This window comes from Crassostrea angulata, chromosome 6 (genome assembly GCF_025612915.1).
Source record: "Crassostrea angulata isolate pt1a10 chromosome 6, ASM2561291v2, whole genome shotgun sequence".
NCBI lineage: Eukaryota > Metazoa > Mollusca > Bivalvia > Ostreida > Ostreidae > Magallana > Magallana angulata.
Genome location: NC_069116.1, coordinates 9,272,905 through 9,290,230, shown reverse-complemented (window position 1 = coordinate 9,290,230; position 17,326 = coordinate 9,272,905). Strand labels below are relative to the sequence as shown.

The 17,326-nt window shown below is 33.5% G+C and overlaps 2 protein-coding genes across 6 annotated transcripts in view; both read left to right on the top strand.

Annotated features, from left to right (window-relative positions):
* The window catches only part of LOC128187141 (uncharacterized), a 52,601-nt gene that overhangs the window by 14,043 nt on the left and 21,232 nt on the right, over window positions 1–17,326 (top strand). The gene's annotated exons all lie outside the window — the stretch shown is intronic.
* Window positions 7,202–12,716, top strand: LOC128187148 (uncharacterized). Its single transcript, XM_052857377.1, has 5 exons — window positions 7,202–9,528; window positions 10,629–10,852; window positions 11,624–11,843; window positions 12,230–12,257; window positions 12,370–12,716. The coding sequence occupies exons 2-5, from the start codon at window positions 10,636–10,638 to the stop codon at window positions 12,697–12,699; spliced, it is 795 nt and encodes a 264-aa protein (XP_052713337.1). The 5' UTR covers window positions 7,202–9,528; window positions 10,629–10,635; the 3' UTR covers window positions 12,700–12,716.

The following is a 17,326-nucleotide window of genomic DNA, read 5'->3' as shown; positions in this document are numbered from 1 at the left end:
AAAACAGGTAGAAATGGAGAATCCGATCACAGCAAATTCTTGCGCTATCACTGGTAAAGCTATGTATTTTTTCTCTGCAATGCTAGCTTCTTATAATAATGTACATAATGAGATCCACACGAACCATGTGAGAGAATAAAAATAAAATGAAATAACAATCTTTCTGTGATGATTAAATAAATAAAAACTTATTCATTTAAGAGGGATGTGCAGCCATCTTGTACAATGTAAAAATTTCCTATGGTTGTAGAGAGGACACCAATGATTTAAATCTTCAAAATAAGTCTGTAGCTGCACAGTTCGACAGCTTGTTCTGATTGATTTAAAAGGCATTGTTCTGTTTTTGTATGCAATTTTTTTTTAAAGTGCCATGTAGGACTTTTATATCTTTAAGCAACATTTTTTGCCAGTTTCAGGCTGAAACAAGCCAGTTCAAGTACATTCTTATCCTCAAATGTATGGCCACACATCCCCCTTCAAATATAATGAAAATTTGTGCAATGAAATCAAGGCGTGAAGAGTGGGATATATCTTAAATGTGCTTTTGCGTTATTACTTTTAAGAGGTTCTGAAAACATATACTAGTGTAGAGACTAAACAAATCAACATTTACATCGTCTTATTCGTCCATGTTCTGTGTAGAAATAAACATCATTCGGCCCACGTTATAATCTAAATGATTCTGTTCAACAGACATTTCCTATGATATTTAGCATTTCTTACTGTTAGTTTTCAACTACCGGTAAATTCATGTATCATGACAAAACCAAAATACTTGTACATAACTATTATTGCACAAATAACGAGCATGCCATCAACTAGAGATACGATACTTCTGTTGAATGTCAGACACCTCGGCCCAAAGACACCTCGGCCCCAGGACACCTCGGCCCCAGGACTTCTCGGCCAAGACAGGTCGGCCAAAATTTTGAGACACCCCGGCTCAAGCAAAAGACATATCGGCTCAGGCAGAATTAAAATAAAATTTCAATGATTTTCATGTTTTATTGTTTTATTTTTATTTTATTCAATATAAATTATATGATATATTTATAATTTGTAATTAAAAAATTATTTAACAGCTGTAATAATTTTTGTTTTGTTTTTGTTTTTGTTTTTGTTTTTTTACAATTTTTCCATTTTAATGGTAAATACCTAGTAAGATGCAAGAACTTGTGTTATATATATATATATATATATATATATATATATATATATATATATATATATATATATATATATATATATATATATATATATATATATTAATTACATATCAAATACTTGTAAAAGAAGTGGAATTATTAGAAAAAACGAGACCATTTAGTGCTAATTGTTAAGCAAACAAGAAAGTTAAATTATGAAAATGACGACAATTAAGTGCTAATAGATAAACAAACAAGAGGATGCAACACACTCCTTTGGAGTCTCAAACGCGTGTAACGGGTGTCAATGGGGGTTTAATTAGGAGCAGTTAATTATGAGACGATAACCACCGAAGACCATATATATCCTTTCAATAGTAACTATCCCATATCAGATTTACAAAATCGCCAGAGAAACAATGAACTTCTATATTCATGTCATGTTGTAAATTCAAAAATTGCAACATGACATTTAGCTAAATTGAATCAAGACACAAACCGTAGTTACGCAATTGTGGTCAACTAGCTACTGTGTAAAGTGAACCGTAAATTAATATAAGTACTTTTTAAGTAGCACTAAATATAAAAACCGTTCATACGAAATAAAAATTAATGAAGCTGCATAATATTAACTACACACACGAGATGAAAATTAATGAAGCTGCATATTATTAACGACATAAATGAATAGATACAGTAATTACCTGCCACTGTTTATAATTTAAAATGCTAACGAAAGTTTCTTTGGGCCGAGGTGTCTTGTACATACTTTTTAACTGAAAATTTTTAACTGAAAACGGGGGGGGGGGGGGGTGGCGCAATATATAACTATCAATAAAAATGCCAAAAGTTTCTTATCGCAGGCACGTAGCATCAGGGGTGGCCCGGGGGGGGGGACTTTTTTGCCCAGCAAAAAATTGAATAAAATGGAGTTTTCTGTGACCATGTAAAAATTGCATTGAAATTAAGGAAATAAACAATGAAAAGTATACCCCCTTCCCCCTCCCCCCGACGGATTTTGGAAAGCTTCCCCCCTTTTTTTTGCTTGTCAATAATTTTTGGATGAGTCTGCCCCCCCCCCCCTCAACTTTCAAAAACCATGCTACGTGCCTGTATCGGAGTGTCAAAGGTTGCGAGGATGAATGATTTAATGAAATATTTTAAGTTTTTTTTAGAACAGCTACAAAAATAATGACACAACAGCTTTTATTTATAATAATTAAGCGTACGGAAGTTTAAGCATATATATATATATATATATATATATATATATATATATATATATATATATATATATATATATATATATATATATATATATATATATATATATATATATATGCAACATTTTCACATTACAACCATTTATTGGACGATTACTCCGGTTCACAAACAGTGAGTATTGGAGTCATGCGATTGCAGTTGATAGTGGTAGAGGTTAATTTGAAGTAACTTGATAATAAAGTGCATGTACCTTAATTGTACAGCTTGGTAACTCGTCCATTAGACTTATCTACGACTGAGTTTATATTGTCTTGACTTATCATGTCGTATGTCCAACTTATTATCTCATACGCAAAACACATTATCCCTACGGACGACTAAGTGAAAGTAGTAGCGGACGCTTTCCTCATAGCAGAGGCCGCTCTCTCAATTTCTCTCATTTTTTATTGTTATAAATCTCATAAGCTCAATAGCGCACTGTGAAATACAAGTTAAATAACAAAGATATATGGATGGGATAAATTATTCAATTGCATGTTTCTTTTTAATTTTTCACTTGTCACTTTTAAATACATTTATGTAGGTGAATTATGCAAAGATCCGATTTTATAAGATGTTCTGTACCTAGCTGCTGTAAACTTGTATATATAACGGCTCCAAAAGACATCAACATCACGAGAATTGATCTTGGTTCTTGCCCCACAATACAGGATAGACAACTTTATACGGTTTATTACAACAATAACCAATCAAAGCAGATTCTGTATGAGGAACGTTGCTGTTCCGGTGACATCTATGTGATATATGGTATATATTTACATTCTACTGTGCTTTTCCATTAAATTCCGTGATGTTTAAATGCCTCTAAATGCAACATCTATTCACTGCGTATGAATTTACGAGTAATTTACATAAGTAGTTCTCAAACAGTGAATTCTATGTAATCAGTTAAAAAATGTATCTCATGAATGTTGTCAAAACACAATGTTTTATAATTATTCAACAAAAAAGTTGACTTTATTGTTAAAAGCAACATTTCAAGAGTTATTTATCATGGATTATATTTTCATGCTCCTCGATCTCATCTCAACAGTCTATGTGAAAATCAGGATAAACCGGTTTTACAAAACAGCTGTTCTTGCTGTTACTTATTCACTCCCTCCGTGATCTGCACTTTATATCGATTTATTTAAGTAAACAATTGATTTCTTCAGTAAGAGAATGTAAATATACGCATTAAATGATTTATTTCTGACGTCGTCGTGTCAATAACTGCCGTCAGGTGAGCAGACAAATTATCATAACGCGCTAACGCGCGCTACGCGCGCTATTCAATTTGTTTGCTCACCTGACGGCAGTTATTGACACGACGACGTCAAAAATAAATCATTCAGTGCTATAGTATTATCGGTACAAACATGTTAATATCCAGATACATTGTATTTCTTGTTCATTGATTTATTTGATGTTGTCGAGTCAATTTTAGAGATGATAAATGATCACAAGATTTGAGTGATTACTAGTTTGCATGATGAATCAAACATTTTCATTTAATACGTAAATATTATAATCATCATAAAGGTACACTTGAGAAAAAAGGAGATATGAATATTTATTCTAATGACCATTTTAACCATACTGGCTCTGTGCCAGTTATCGGCTAAAATTTAACGTTCTGTTTTCGTATTTCGTTATTTCTTGATATTTTGGGATAATTGTTGACATACTTTCAATGGTGATTTCCTTGTTTATCCATCATTTAAATTATTATTAATTACCCAAAACATGTTGTTTTTGTGCTTTTTAGCACGCTCCGAATTTACCATGTTTTACGATTTACTGTAGATCTAGCAGTTATCGGCTTTGCGAATATAACATAATAAAATCCCTGTACATGTTGATTTGATTTTCTGCATAAAGTAATTTAAATTAATATGCCCCTTTTTTGGTCAGACTAAATGTAGTAGCTAAGGGTTATGTTACATAAACAAAACTCATAAAATTTTTCGTTTGTTATCATACGGTAATACACAAAATCGAAGACTTTTCAATACACAATATTGTGCAATCAGGCGTTTAACTGCGCTTTGAATCTCTCAGAGTTAACTGATGAATTCCTTTTGTTTCTACATGTTTAATATATGTATTGATATTATGTCAAATCGAAAAATGTATATAATAACATGTCACAAAGAGGTCATATTCTAGTTTTAACTTTTCACGTCACTTCCCCCACTGATGAAAGTGCAAAGATGTAAATCAGCGGTAAACAATGACCGTTCAAGCTCATGGTTAAATTATATTCAAGAAAATTTTCAAGCAAGCTTATAACTTTTCTTTATTCGAAACAGACGACTGAATATTAAAATATCTCGGATAGTCACGTGCTATTATAACCCGAACTCTCAGTTTAGCCGATAACTGGTAATGCTTACAAATTATTGTCTAAGCTGTCGTTGTTAAAAAAGTATGAAATTAAAGCACGCTAGGTTATCCATTATTATCCATCTGCATGAATATTTTAAACCAAAGTTGTCAAATTCAAAGTATCTGCCCGATGGTTAAATCGCCCTACACTCTCCGCCATGATGTCAATTAGTCAACTCGTTTCTGGGCACCCCGTTCTGGAATGTTCTTTCCATTATACTAAAATCGCATTTAATTGTTCCATTTTATTACCTTTTTTAAATCGAAGTCTGATCCAAGGTATCTGCCCGCGATGCAAGATATACTCGCCCTACACTTTTCGTTGATAAGTCAAATCTTAACTTCTATGCAGAAGTACATTTTGATTGCGACTATCCATGACTTGGATCCGCCAAAGCGTGTTCACCACCTTACTCTCATTTTTCAGGCACGTAGCATCAGGGGGGGCTAGGGGGGGCCTGGCCCCCCCACTTTTTCTCGCAGCAACCAATTTTTTTTAAATTTACATGTTAAAAATGGAATGATCATGGAGTTGGCCCCCCCACTTTTTTGGGAGTACGAAAAAAATTGGTATGAAAATAAGGAAATGAGGAGTGAAATTAAAGTTATATAGTTCGCCAGCCCCCCCCCCCCCCCCCTCCCCCCCCCCCCCCCCCCACGGATTAGGATTTTGAAGATTTTGGGATACTTAAAATTTCCTTTTTTTTCTTTTCTTTTTTTTTGGCTTGTCAAAATATTTTGGATCAGTCTGGCCCCCCACTTTCAAAAACGATGCTACGTGCCTGTTTTTGCTATTTCGGGCTTGTTTATCGAAAATGAAAGTAGGTTTTTTAATTATTTTTCAAGATAACAACTTATTAGTTATAATTCAATTATACCTTACGGACATCATCACATATGTGTTGAAATACCAAAAGTACTCTGGTGCAGGCATTTTGTATTTTATTTGCAAAATGCCTGAATTTATTAGTATAGATTTGGGTTAGGGTGGCATATTGAAACATTATTTTGGATCTTGTACAATTAATTAAACGTTAGTGTCATGTTTGTAGTATAATAAACTTAGGAGGCGTATAGCAGTTATATTGCTTATAATGCAATTTAATAAAAAATATATGCTAAGATATAGATCTGGAGCTGAATTGAATATAAAAAAGGGAAGATTAATAAAGGCTGAAAGAGTTACTATCATACATCATCACGTACGGATAAAAATATTGGTTTAGTTAAGGGATTTGATTTGTCGTTTCTAAAAAGTTTATAATTGAAAAAAAAGTCTATATAGGGATGGCAAAATATCGGACGGAAACAACTTGCAGTTTGTCACAAATGGACTTAAGTGACTTTAATTTTTTTTAACATGACATTAAAATTTTTTTGTTTTGTTTTTATAATACTGATTTTTTATTCATACAAAATATTTCTATAAAGATTGTCTTCCCCATGCATGCCCAAGAACAACTCTACCAACAACCAGAACAGGAATACGAGCCGCGTCTTCAACCCCCTCAGGGATTGCGATTTTTCCATACACCAAAACTCCTCTCTCCACTGGTCCTCCAGACGTTTCCATTCTCTCGGATCCCAAGAACACTTTTGTACTGGTCATCATTTTTGTGAGTTTAGCATTGCTAATACTCCTGGGAGTCTGCGCACTGCTGTATAGACGCTTCAGGTACACGTCACACATTGCGTGCAATAATAAATCATTGGCTGCAAAATAAACATCAGGCAACATTGCTTAAGTTTCAGTTCTCTCTCTTAAGCTATTTGAAAATGTCAAATAGTAACTTTTAATTATGGTAGAGAGCTGATATATTTAGTTTGTTTAACAAATGATTTTAAAAGAGACCACCAACATCCACTCTTGAGTATCCTTCTATGAGGTAAAAAAGCTAATCATCTAATTATACTGTGGTACGCGGTTCAGTAAATAGGATTAGAAATGTTAACAGTAAATTTTTTTATCATCTTATCATTATGGCACGTGGTCCAGTAAAACTTATTAGAAATGTTAACCAATTGTTAACAGTACAAATGTTATTCATTTTTAATCAATATCTTTTTTCAAGGAAATCAAGGTCGGCACCGGTGGAAGAGGTAAGTACATTTGTAATGAAAGACATGAAACGTGTTAAAAGTTTAAAAATCACAATGTAACTTTAGGATATTTCTTGCAGTTTACAGACCATTGCGATTATTTAGTTATTGAAGAATCTCGAATCACCACACACAACTACAGTGTTATTCAGGCGACAAACGGATCCTATCCACAACAAGAACACAATCCGTACACAACAATCCTGAGTTCAACTTCAACTTCAATTCCTTGTCAATCAAGTGAATACGAAACTGTTCAAATAAATACTGAACCCGACAATCTGCGTGGTTGGGTACACGTACCATAGGCTGTCTAAAGATCCAATTTCCACCACCTTCTGCATAATATTCAATTTTATGTTTGTTTAAGGAGGTTGGCACCTGAAAAAATAGTAATGTCAATCATCCAAAAAACCACTTGGATATAAAGATGAGTACCAAAAATGTTCATCTATTTTATTTGTGACCCATGTCACATGCCATTTTTAAAAAAAATATAGGACCCAAACAAGAAATGATCATTTTTCTCAAATTTTTGCTTAAATCTAACATGTAAATTGATAATTTGAAGAAATCAAACAAATATTTATAGTTTGAACTATTATTTAGTTATGATTTTAATACAGTATGAAGTTGGACACATGTAGTGGCTTAAAAAGTAAATCCAAGTCAAAGTTTAAAAATTCTTGCTTTACTGGTGGCTTCAAAGGCCAGTACATAATGAACACAACAATAGATGTTACACAAAAGTTTGGAGTAATCATGCAAATAAAAAAATTATAGTAATGTCATCTTTCTAAAACTTTGCATACAAATAGACATACATGTAATGTCTCATTTAAGAATAAAACAAAAATTTTGAGATATAGCATGAAATAAGTTATTTTTAGGCCAAAATTGGAGTTATTTTTTCTTAATCTCTATGAAATATAAGCTAAATATGCCAATATATATATATTGATAGAAATATCAAAATATTGTTTTAATATGTTTTTTAGAACATCATGAATGTATCGTAATACACAAACTATCTAGAAGTTTGCTATGCGATAAAAATTAGGAAGCTAAAGTAACAGTACTCTAAAACTACTGAGTTATGAAAATTATTCATTTCCTTTTTTTAAAAACCTTCCACCAAAAATTGTGATTTATACTACTAGAATTAATACGTGATGCAGAATTTTCAGATTAGAGGTGACCCAAAATGACCACCCGAAACCTAAGAAGCGAACCTCTTTAAGTTTAAGAAAAATGAGAAAAAATATGAGGGAGGCTAGACTCCACAGCCCCCTTCCCTCCCATGCGACTTGCCTGAAATATAATACTAATAAATAATTATGCGTGCATTTCAACCCTAGAGGAATGAAAATTTACTTTTTTGACATGTCTCTATCTAATAGCCGAGCAGACGAATTTTATGATTCTTGTATATTTTAAACTGCATAGTATTACTCATTTAATATAACATTTAAAACATTGTGTACATAATAAATTAAAAGTACTTCCCTATATACGGCATTTCCGTTGTAAAGGAAAATGGCCCCGTTTTAAGCAACGAATTATAGAAAATATACCATGCTTTTGATAAAGTTATTCTATTACAAGAGTGAATAAATATGGCACATCCTGATTAGTGAGCTTGGGTTGTTTTATTGCAATGAATGACGCATCGCCGATGATTTTGTACACCCTGTAGCAGTGAATTTTGTTCTGGTTTGTGACCCTGTCGTTCCAAATAAAAATGAACAGAATTGGTGGACCTTGGTACAATAGACGATAAGTACATGTTTATAAAGTCAAAAATTGTACACTGTATTAATATTTATTGATTGCAAACAATGACAAAACTGAAATGTTATTAAAAGTGATTTGATATAACGATGTTAATTACAAATCATAATCCTCATTCAATGATAAATAATCATTTAACTGACTGAAAATTTGACATGTCTGAAGTTGCTTCATGATACCGAGGCCAGATCTAGAGATATGCACCGTTTTACCAGAATCTCTGACACAGATATTATACATTTTTAACTATATGACCAATTAGCCACGTATGCCAAAACCAAAAGTTCATTAATTTCATAATTTTGGATAAAGTTTTCGTGCGTGCTTATGCACTTCTTTTCAACTAAAAACAAACCAAAAATTAAAGATTTTATAATTTGGTAAGCAGCACAATACTGCGGCATGCCGATTTATGAACTTTCATTATGTTAAAGAGGCTGGGAGGTCAACAAATTAGCCAGCAGAATTAAAATGTTTTACTACATGTATATCTTTAAACACAGCCCTTTTTCTTTACCTTGGGAGATTTATATGTTGTAAAAATAATCCAACATCTCTCTCTCTCTCTCTCTCTCTCTCTCTCTCTCAGCATAGACAAACAAATGTTTCTTCGTCAGATGACACATTCTGATACTGTAACAGTTAATTTCATCGGCAATCTCTATATACGGTCCGTCCTCGGTCATGAAACTACTTATATGTTAATGCATCCACTTAAAGTGTGAGTATGATGTAAACAAATATAACGTGATTGCAAATATCTCTTTTCCTTCAGCGACAAGCTCCTGCTAATCTAAGAAGACAGAAACCACTTCAATGTGAGGATTATTTCAGCAAAAGGGTAGGATTAAAACTTACTTATGTTACTTTTATGATAATTTACACATGTGTAGAGCTGAAGAGACTATCGTAAAACTTGTTTTTGCACTTGATATGTTTATAGTAACACAAATAATTATATACATATTTATCAAAAGGTTAGCTCTTGGCCGTAGGGGTATAACAATTAATGAATAAGCTATATGTCTCTGTTTGCAAAGAAAGCTAAAATTAAATTTAATGATATAACAATGAACAACGGTTCAATGACTTTGTTACATCATATACAATCGCCTATATATCAATCAGTATCTATCATGCAGTAAATGAATATGCAAAAAACAACCCCACGAAATTGATGATAAAAATTCAAATAAAGGGAACAAAATTGAAAAATAAAGACATACGTCTTTGCAAGCAGAGAGTTTCCTGTATGCATAGGTTGCGAGGATGAGTGACATAATGAGATATTTTAAGGGGTTTTTTTTAGAACAACTACAATTGCTACAATAATAATGGCATGAACACATTTATTTGGAAATAATTTAGCTTACGGAAGTTTTGGCAAATTTGATATAATCACTAAAAGCAACCTATTATCGTGTAGAAAAACCGTATCTATAAGAGTCATGCGATTGGTAGAAGTTAACTTGAAGTAACTTGAAAGATAATGCAGTATATGAACATTAATAGTACGATTAAGTAACTCATCCGTTCGACTTACCTTTGGACTTGGTTTATGTTGTCTCTACGACTTATTATCTCGTTAATACGATTAATTATGTCGTATGTTCAGCTAATCGGCTCAAACGCAAGCTTGAATCTATTATGCAAGATTTAAAATAGTTGCAGATCTCTCTTAATTTCGCTCTTCTTATCATAAAAAGTGTTTTAATCAACACTTTTTTAAAATGTACAAAAATGTCCATAAGTATATGTATTAAATATATCACTTTTTTCTTGGAACAGCTACGGATACATTTGACATATCGCTATAATAAGTATGCGCTTATTATGGATTATGTAGCATGTTTGATCTGTTAGATAGAATAGAATAGATATGTAGATATGAGGAACTATTTCATGTTTTTTAAAGTTTTTTTAAAAATTACATTTATGTAGGTGAATTATGCAAAGATCCGATTTTATAAGATGTTCTCAACCTAGCTGCTGTGAATTTGTACATATAACGGCTCCAAAGGACATCAACATCACGAGAATTGAACTTGGTTCTTGCGTTACAATACAAGATAAACAGCTTTATACGGTTTATTACAACAATAACCAATCAAAGCAGACTCTGTATGAGGAACGTTGCTGTCATGGCGACATCTTTGTGTATTATGGTATGTATTATCGGTATAAATATGTTCATATCCAGATATATTGTATTTCTTGTTCATTGATTTATTTGATGTTGTCGAGTCAATTTTAGAGATGATAAATAATCACAAGATTTGAGTGATTACTAGTTTGCATGATGAATCAAGCATTTTCATTTAATACGTAAATATTATAATCGTCATAAAGGTACACTTGAGAAAAAAGAGATATAAATATTTATTCTAATGACCATTTTAACCATACTGGCACTGTACATGTTAATATCCAGATACATCGTACACTGTATTTCTTGTACATTGATATCTTTGATGTTGTCGAGTCAATTTTAGATATGATAAATAGTCACAAGATTTGAATATAATGATTACTAGTTTGCATTATGAAACAAATATTTTTATTTTATACAGAATTATTATTAATATACCGGGTATATAAATGAACACTTGTGAAGAAGAGATATAAATATCTCTTTCAATGACATTTTATCATATGTACAATTTCGAAATTCTTTCATATTCATAGAAGATAAGTTTCGTTTTTTTTTTTAATATTCAATACAAATAATGATTCGAGAATAAAATAATAATTGCATTAGGGTGGCAGATCAAAGCATTATTTTGGATCATGTACAATCCATTTAACGTTACTTAGATGTTTGTATTTTGATAAACTTATGAGGCACTTTGCAATTATCACAAAAGTGACTAAAGAGACATTAAATTCTTTTACTCATACGACTTTTTTTCTATTAACAAATAAATATTTCTGTAAAGATTGTTTTCCCCATGCATGCCCAAAAACAACTCTGCGAACAACCACAACAGGAATACGAGCAGCGTCTTCAACCCATTCAGGGACCCCTCCCTCTTCTGATCGTCCAGAAGTCCCTACCCCCTCGGATCCCAAGAACACTTCGGTACTGTTCATCATTCTTGTGTGTTCAGCATTGCTAATTATCCTGGGGGTCGCTGCACTGATGTATAGACGTTACAGGTATACGCAGCACATGAAGTGTATTAAACATTAACCTACTTTCTGCAAATTTTTTTTACTCAAAAATTACTTCTTGTAACCAATTGTCTATCGCGTAAGTCTCAATACTGAGTTTCAAGTGCTCTCTTTTTTACTTTTTGGTAATGCCAAATGTAAATTTAATTTTTAATCTTTAAAACTAAATAGCTGATGTATTGTCTATATTTAAAGTTTAAATCACTCAAAAACATTGCCACAAAAAGAATGAGAACAACAAAAAAGAAACTTTAGCAACGCGTTTTTAACCATTCTGTGACAAAAACACCGTGAGACTAGTACTGTTTAGTTTTTGTAATCTAAACTTTATTTCATCCTTCCCAGCATTTCAAAATATCTCTTTTTTTCAGGAAATTAAGGTTGGCACCGGTGAAAAAGGTAGGTACAATTCTTTGTTAGGAATGAACGACGCACATTAATACATGAACATAAATTATGAACCATTCCATTACAGTCAAAGTGTAATGTAAATCTGGGATACATTTTCCAGCTACCAGATAATTACGAGTACTCAGTTATACAAGAATCTAGAATCACCGAGACGGTTGATGACAGCATATCGCCAACGACCACCAACTACTTTGTTTTAGAGGTGACAGAAAGACCACGCCCACCCACAACAAGTCCAAGTTCCAATACAGCGCCCACCCCTTGTTCATCAAGTGAGTATGAAACCGTTCAACTGAATATCGAACCAGAAAAGCCAAGCGAGGGTGTATATAACACATTGCGTGAAAATAGCAAATTACCAGATGATGTAACGGACAACTACAGTCGTTTTGCAGACTTTAATCACGAGTATTGTCACTTACAAAGATGATCTAACAATTGAATTGAAAAACAATACATGTACATGAAGTTTTGTAAATAGTGTGATATAGAGGTGACACAAGTGTCATTAAAATATATGAAACAATATCGCTCTCTGTCATGTGATTTTTAAGAGAGTTAAGATAAACACATTTAAAGCAATATAAGCTGCAATTTTTATGATGAATTTTTTTTTATACGATAATGTTATTTTCTACTAAAAAAATATCATGTTTTATAAATTTCTGTTTGTCTTATTTTTGTGGGAAAAGCTGTTGAGAAGCCTTGATTTGAAAAAAATTGAATTATTGTCGTCCTGTACAAAAATTGATCTGCTATATATTCCTTAGAAGAAAAATCTTTCTTCGGTCAAATATTAATGGTTTTTTTTTCAAGTCTTATTTATCATAAGAGCTGTAGTTATTTGCAGACTTATCATACTAGCAGGTTTTTGCAGCAAAATAAAATTCTAAATAATACAGCTCATATTGCTTTAAGCATTGAATGCTTATTTTTGGACGTCGTTGGTCTTGTAACACACCAAACGATGCAGATAAATTGAATACCGCGTGTTAGGCATTCAATGCTTATATTTTGATTCATACTGATGTCAATTTGTATGGCATAATTGTGTATCGTCGCTTTAAAGCCATTATATTAACATCTACCAAGTATTATTCCCTCTATTTCTTACAGAAATTTATAGTTAATTCATAGCTCTATTGAAACAGCCAGACTGAAATCTACACGCCCCGTTTATCGATTTGACGAAATCTACAGCGGCTGAAACTGACAAGAAACTGACAGGACCAAAATTGACACGCCCTGTTTATCGATTGGTTCAAAACTACAGCGACCTAGAAAAAATCATGGACTCCACGAAATGATCATCAGGATGTCAAACTCAAAGTCTCACAGGAGACGATTTGGCTGTTTCTTTTAGCTAACGTACTTGTGTACATTCACAGTAATTTAGTTAAGTAAGGTTTTCCGCTCTCAGCGGAAAACCTTACTATTATTCTGAAAATTTTTCAAATTTCTTATTATTTTTTTTTCTTCTAGACGCCAACTTTGATCCTTAATATCTCGCTCGTTTGTTCACCGATTGTTTTGAAATTTTGAGGACTGATAACATGCCGCGTGATGTTGTCGTTGCATATTTTAGTTGAGGAAAATCCATATCCGGTTTTGAGTTATTCCCCTTTTAGTAAAATTTAACGACTTCTTTTGTCCAGGGGGGTTTAGCTATAACGATGACTGGCAGAGTCTCAAAGATGGGCTGGTTTGGAAGCTAATACATTGAATTTGTGCGAGATATATTTTATTTATTATTTAAATGTAAATAAAAGGGGTGGTATAGATGTTGAAACAAAGGTAAGAAAAACATTCAAAAAAATTCGCGTATTTTCCGTGTTAGTTTTCTACCTGATAAAAATTTGTTATAACATGTATTTTAAAAGTTCTTGGTCTTACCCAGACCTTTCATTCGGTATACCGAAAAAGGGGCTGGCCCCTATAATTAGGGAGTTAGAGGTGTCCAAAGTTTCTTGTCAATAACTTAAAAGGGAATAAAAATTTCTAATGCATTATTGAAGCAAAGTTGTAAAGAAATTAATTTTGAATCCTTCCATAGTATTCAATTTAATGTTTTCGTAATTTATAGTCAGTATTTGCAGAAACAATTGTTGTCAGTTCGGTCCATTTTTGTGGGGGTGCGCACGTTTATGAGGTTAGGAAAGGACTATCTTCTTGTAATGCACTAACTGATACATGTAGCGCGCAAAAATAATTCCACATAAAATTCCCAAATGTTTTTATTCATATGTACATTTTCATTTCATAAAGATGAACCTCTCTGACCTTATTTTTGTTGTTTGTTTCATAACTGTGCCCCTGTCTATATTTAGATGCATTACGAGACTCAGGTAACCGATCGATAGGAGAGTCGCTAGCTGTATTCATGGCCGTCGCCTAGACGACAGTGCATGTTCTTGTAGAGCTGGACGTTCACGTTTAACGCCCCACTGTGTTACTTTGAATTGTTTCAGTACTGGGAGATGTGTTAATAAAATGGTACCAATACATGGTAATTAAACTCAAATTTTCTACAATACGTATACACGGCCGTCTTATAAAGCACAATGTGTATTACTGACATGACAAATGTACGCGAACGCGGGATTGCTCCCGATAGAACATTTCTTTTAAAGCAAAAAAAAAAAAATACTGATTTGCGATGGACATAATATAATTATCATCGTGGAGATGATTTAAAAAGTGAATGTAATATTCGTATACGATAATATTTGAATTCTAAGCCGCTAGTTTTAAGTTACGATTATTAGGGATATTAATTATGACTTGCCCCGCGTTTCACGTTTTTTACTTGCAAAACATCTACAAACGAAAATACCAAACAACCTTCAGCAGCAAATTATAAATTATTTATTCCATACACAATTCTAAAGAGGTAATTAAATAAATTTTATAAATGCTTTATACTTGTACTCGCTATCTTTCATGGAAAAAAGTGGCATGGAAAAAATGTTGTTCAATGTTCATCAAATACGCTGTAGCCTTAGCAATCGAAAATAATTAACAAACTGTATATTGATAGATTGACATATCAACAAACATTCAGACCCGCAATGTGTTTTTTTAACAAGTTCTATAAAATGTTGACCTAATGACTGAATTATTTACCGTTTTCCGTCTGCGTTATTTGAATCACGTGTGTACGTTATGTGTAGCCATATAGATGAACACTTTAAGTGTTTAATTTTTAAAAGAAATTGTGTACATGCAGAGCAATGCAATGCTAGGACAATTAAATTTCAACAATGTATATGGTGAGGCCGGTCGGACTGATACTGGTTCTGCTTGTTCTACAAATAGCGAAAGTTAGACGAAGTATTGGGGGTGTTATATTTTAAACAAATTTAACCGCCGGTTTTGTACCGTATGGAAGCTCATCACTTCTTGCTCGCTAAACCGTTAACAGAGTCAGAATATGGGTGACGAGTCCATATACTAAGCCTGTTTGACAAAAAAAATATTATTTATGGATTTTTAATTTTGAAATGATATTTGACTTGATCAATTTCTACGCCGTCTTTGCCTCCTACGCTCACTTTTGACTCGAAAGTACTATTGTATCAACGCGTTCGGAATATTTTCTTCAGGTTCCCACGAATTATCTGTACTACTAAAACCTTCCCACTTTATTCGAAAATATCTTTTCCCGCGCATAATTTCGTCCTTAAGGATTTTCTCTACATTATATCGGCGTTCATCGTCGTCCGAACTCTCGTTTTCCGCGTCGGAATTATTCTCGACATTCTGCTCATCATTCTTCTCTGACGCTGTCGACTCATCATCGCTAGAACTCACCTCCTCATCCTCTTCTTGGAGCGGATCTAGTCTGTTTGTAGGGCGGATTTCAGGATCATGAAAAGGTTTCAGATCATCCGCATGCGCCGCAGACTTTAACTCAGTGTTATTCTCACACCATCTAAGATTGTACGTGTTGTTTCTATTGTCTGCAATAATGTAGAAAGGACCAATCCATTTGTCACAGAGTTTAGGAGACAGACCAATCTTTTTCTTCTTAGTCCTTAGCCATACTTTATCGCATATGCTAAATTCTGGGGGTACCGCTCTTTTGTCATGCTGCGCTTTGTACTTTTTTTGGGCTTCCTCAATATTTTGCGCCGCTAATTCTCTAGCTTTTCTGAGTTCTGCATGTAAACTGTCAATGTACGTTTTGGCATTTTCGCCGACAACTTCTGCAGGGTTCAAAGATGTATCTAGGGGTGTTCTGCATTCTCGTCCAAACATTAGATAGTAAGGGCTGTACTGGGTGGACTCTGTAGTTATCGTTGTATTCATAGCAAACGTGATAGGGTCTAGCAGTCTTGGCCAACTTGTTTGTTCTGCATCAGTGTAAGTTCTAAGTTTAGTCAAAATGGAACCATTTGCTCTTTCTACTGCTGCATTTGTTTGAGGTCTGTAACTCGACGTTTTTAATTTTGTAATTTCAAAAATCTCGGTCAAAACTTTTGACATAAATTGTTGTCCACGATCTGTAAGAATTGAGTCGGGACTGCCATATTTACAAATAATTTTTCGAAAGAAAATATCTGCTACTGCAATAGCCGAAATATCTTTAAGGGGAAATGCCTCTGTCCACTTTGAAAATGCACACGTGATAACTAACGCGTGCGTGTATCCCTCTGGACTTGTTTTTAACGGGCCTAGCAAGTCAAGATGAACTCTTGAAAACACATCGTGTACTGGTAGAGGTCTGAGGGGAGCTGGGTGTTTATGTTTGTCATCCTTTGCACGCTGACAAGAAATGGACGTTTGAACATACGCGCTAATATCTGCATGTAACGACGGCCAAAAGTACTTGTGGCGTATTGTCTGATATGTTCTATCTTTGCCTTGATGACCTCCGAGCAAGGAGTCGTGATAGGACCTTAACACGTAATCTCGCAGCTGATGTGGTACAGCTAGTTGTTTGACTAGTCTATCGACGCAATGACCTCTACCTTTTGGATAATAAAAATGATACAATACACCTTCATCTAGTACATAGTCTTGAGATTCTAGAATGACTCTCCTGTCAACACGTCCTC

Bases quoted from the DNA above. Each gene is read 5' to 3' on its own strand.
- LOC128187148 (XM_052857377.1), top strand. From the start codon at position 10,636: ATGCAAAGATCCGATTTTATAAGATGTTCTCAACCTAGCTGCTGTGAA. The intron at 11,844-12,229 runs GTATACGCAGCA...TCTTTTTTTCAG, and splicing joins CTGATGTATAGACGTTACAG to GAAATTAAGGTTGGCACCGG. The intron at 12,258-12,369 runs GTAGGTACAATT...TACATTTTCCAG, and splicing joins GGTTGGCACCGGTGAAAAAG to CTACCAGATAATTACGAGTA.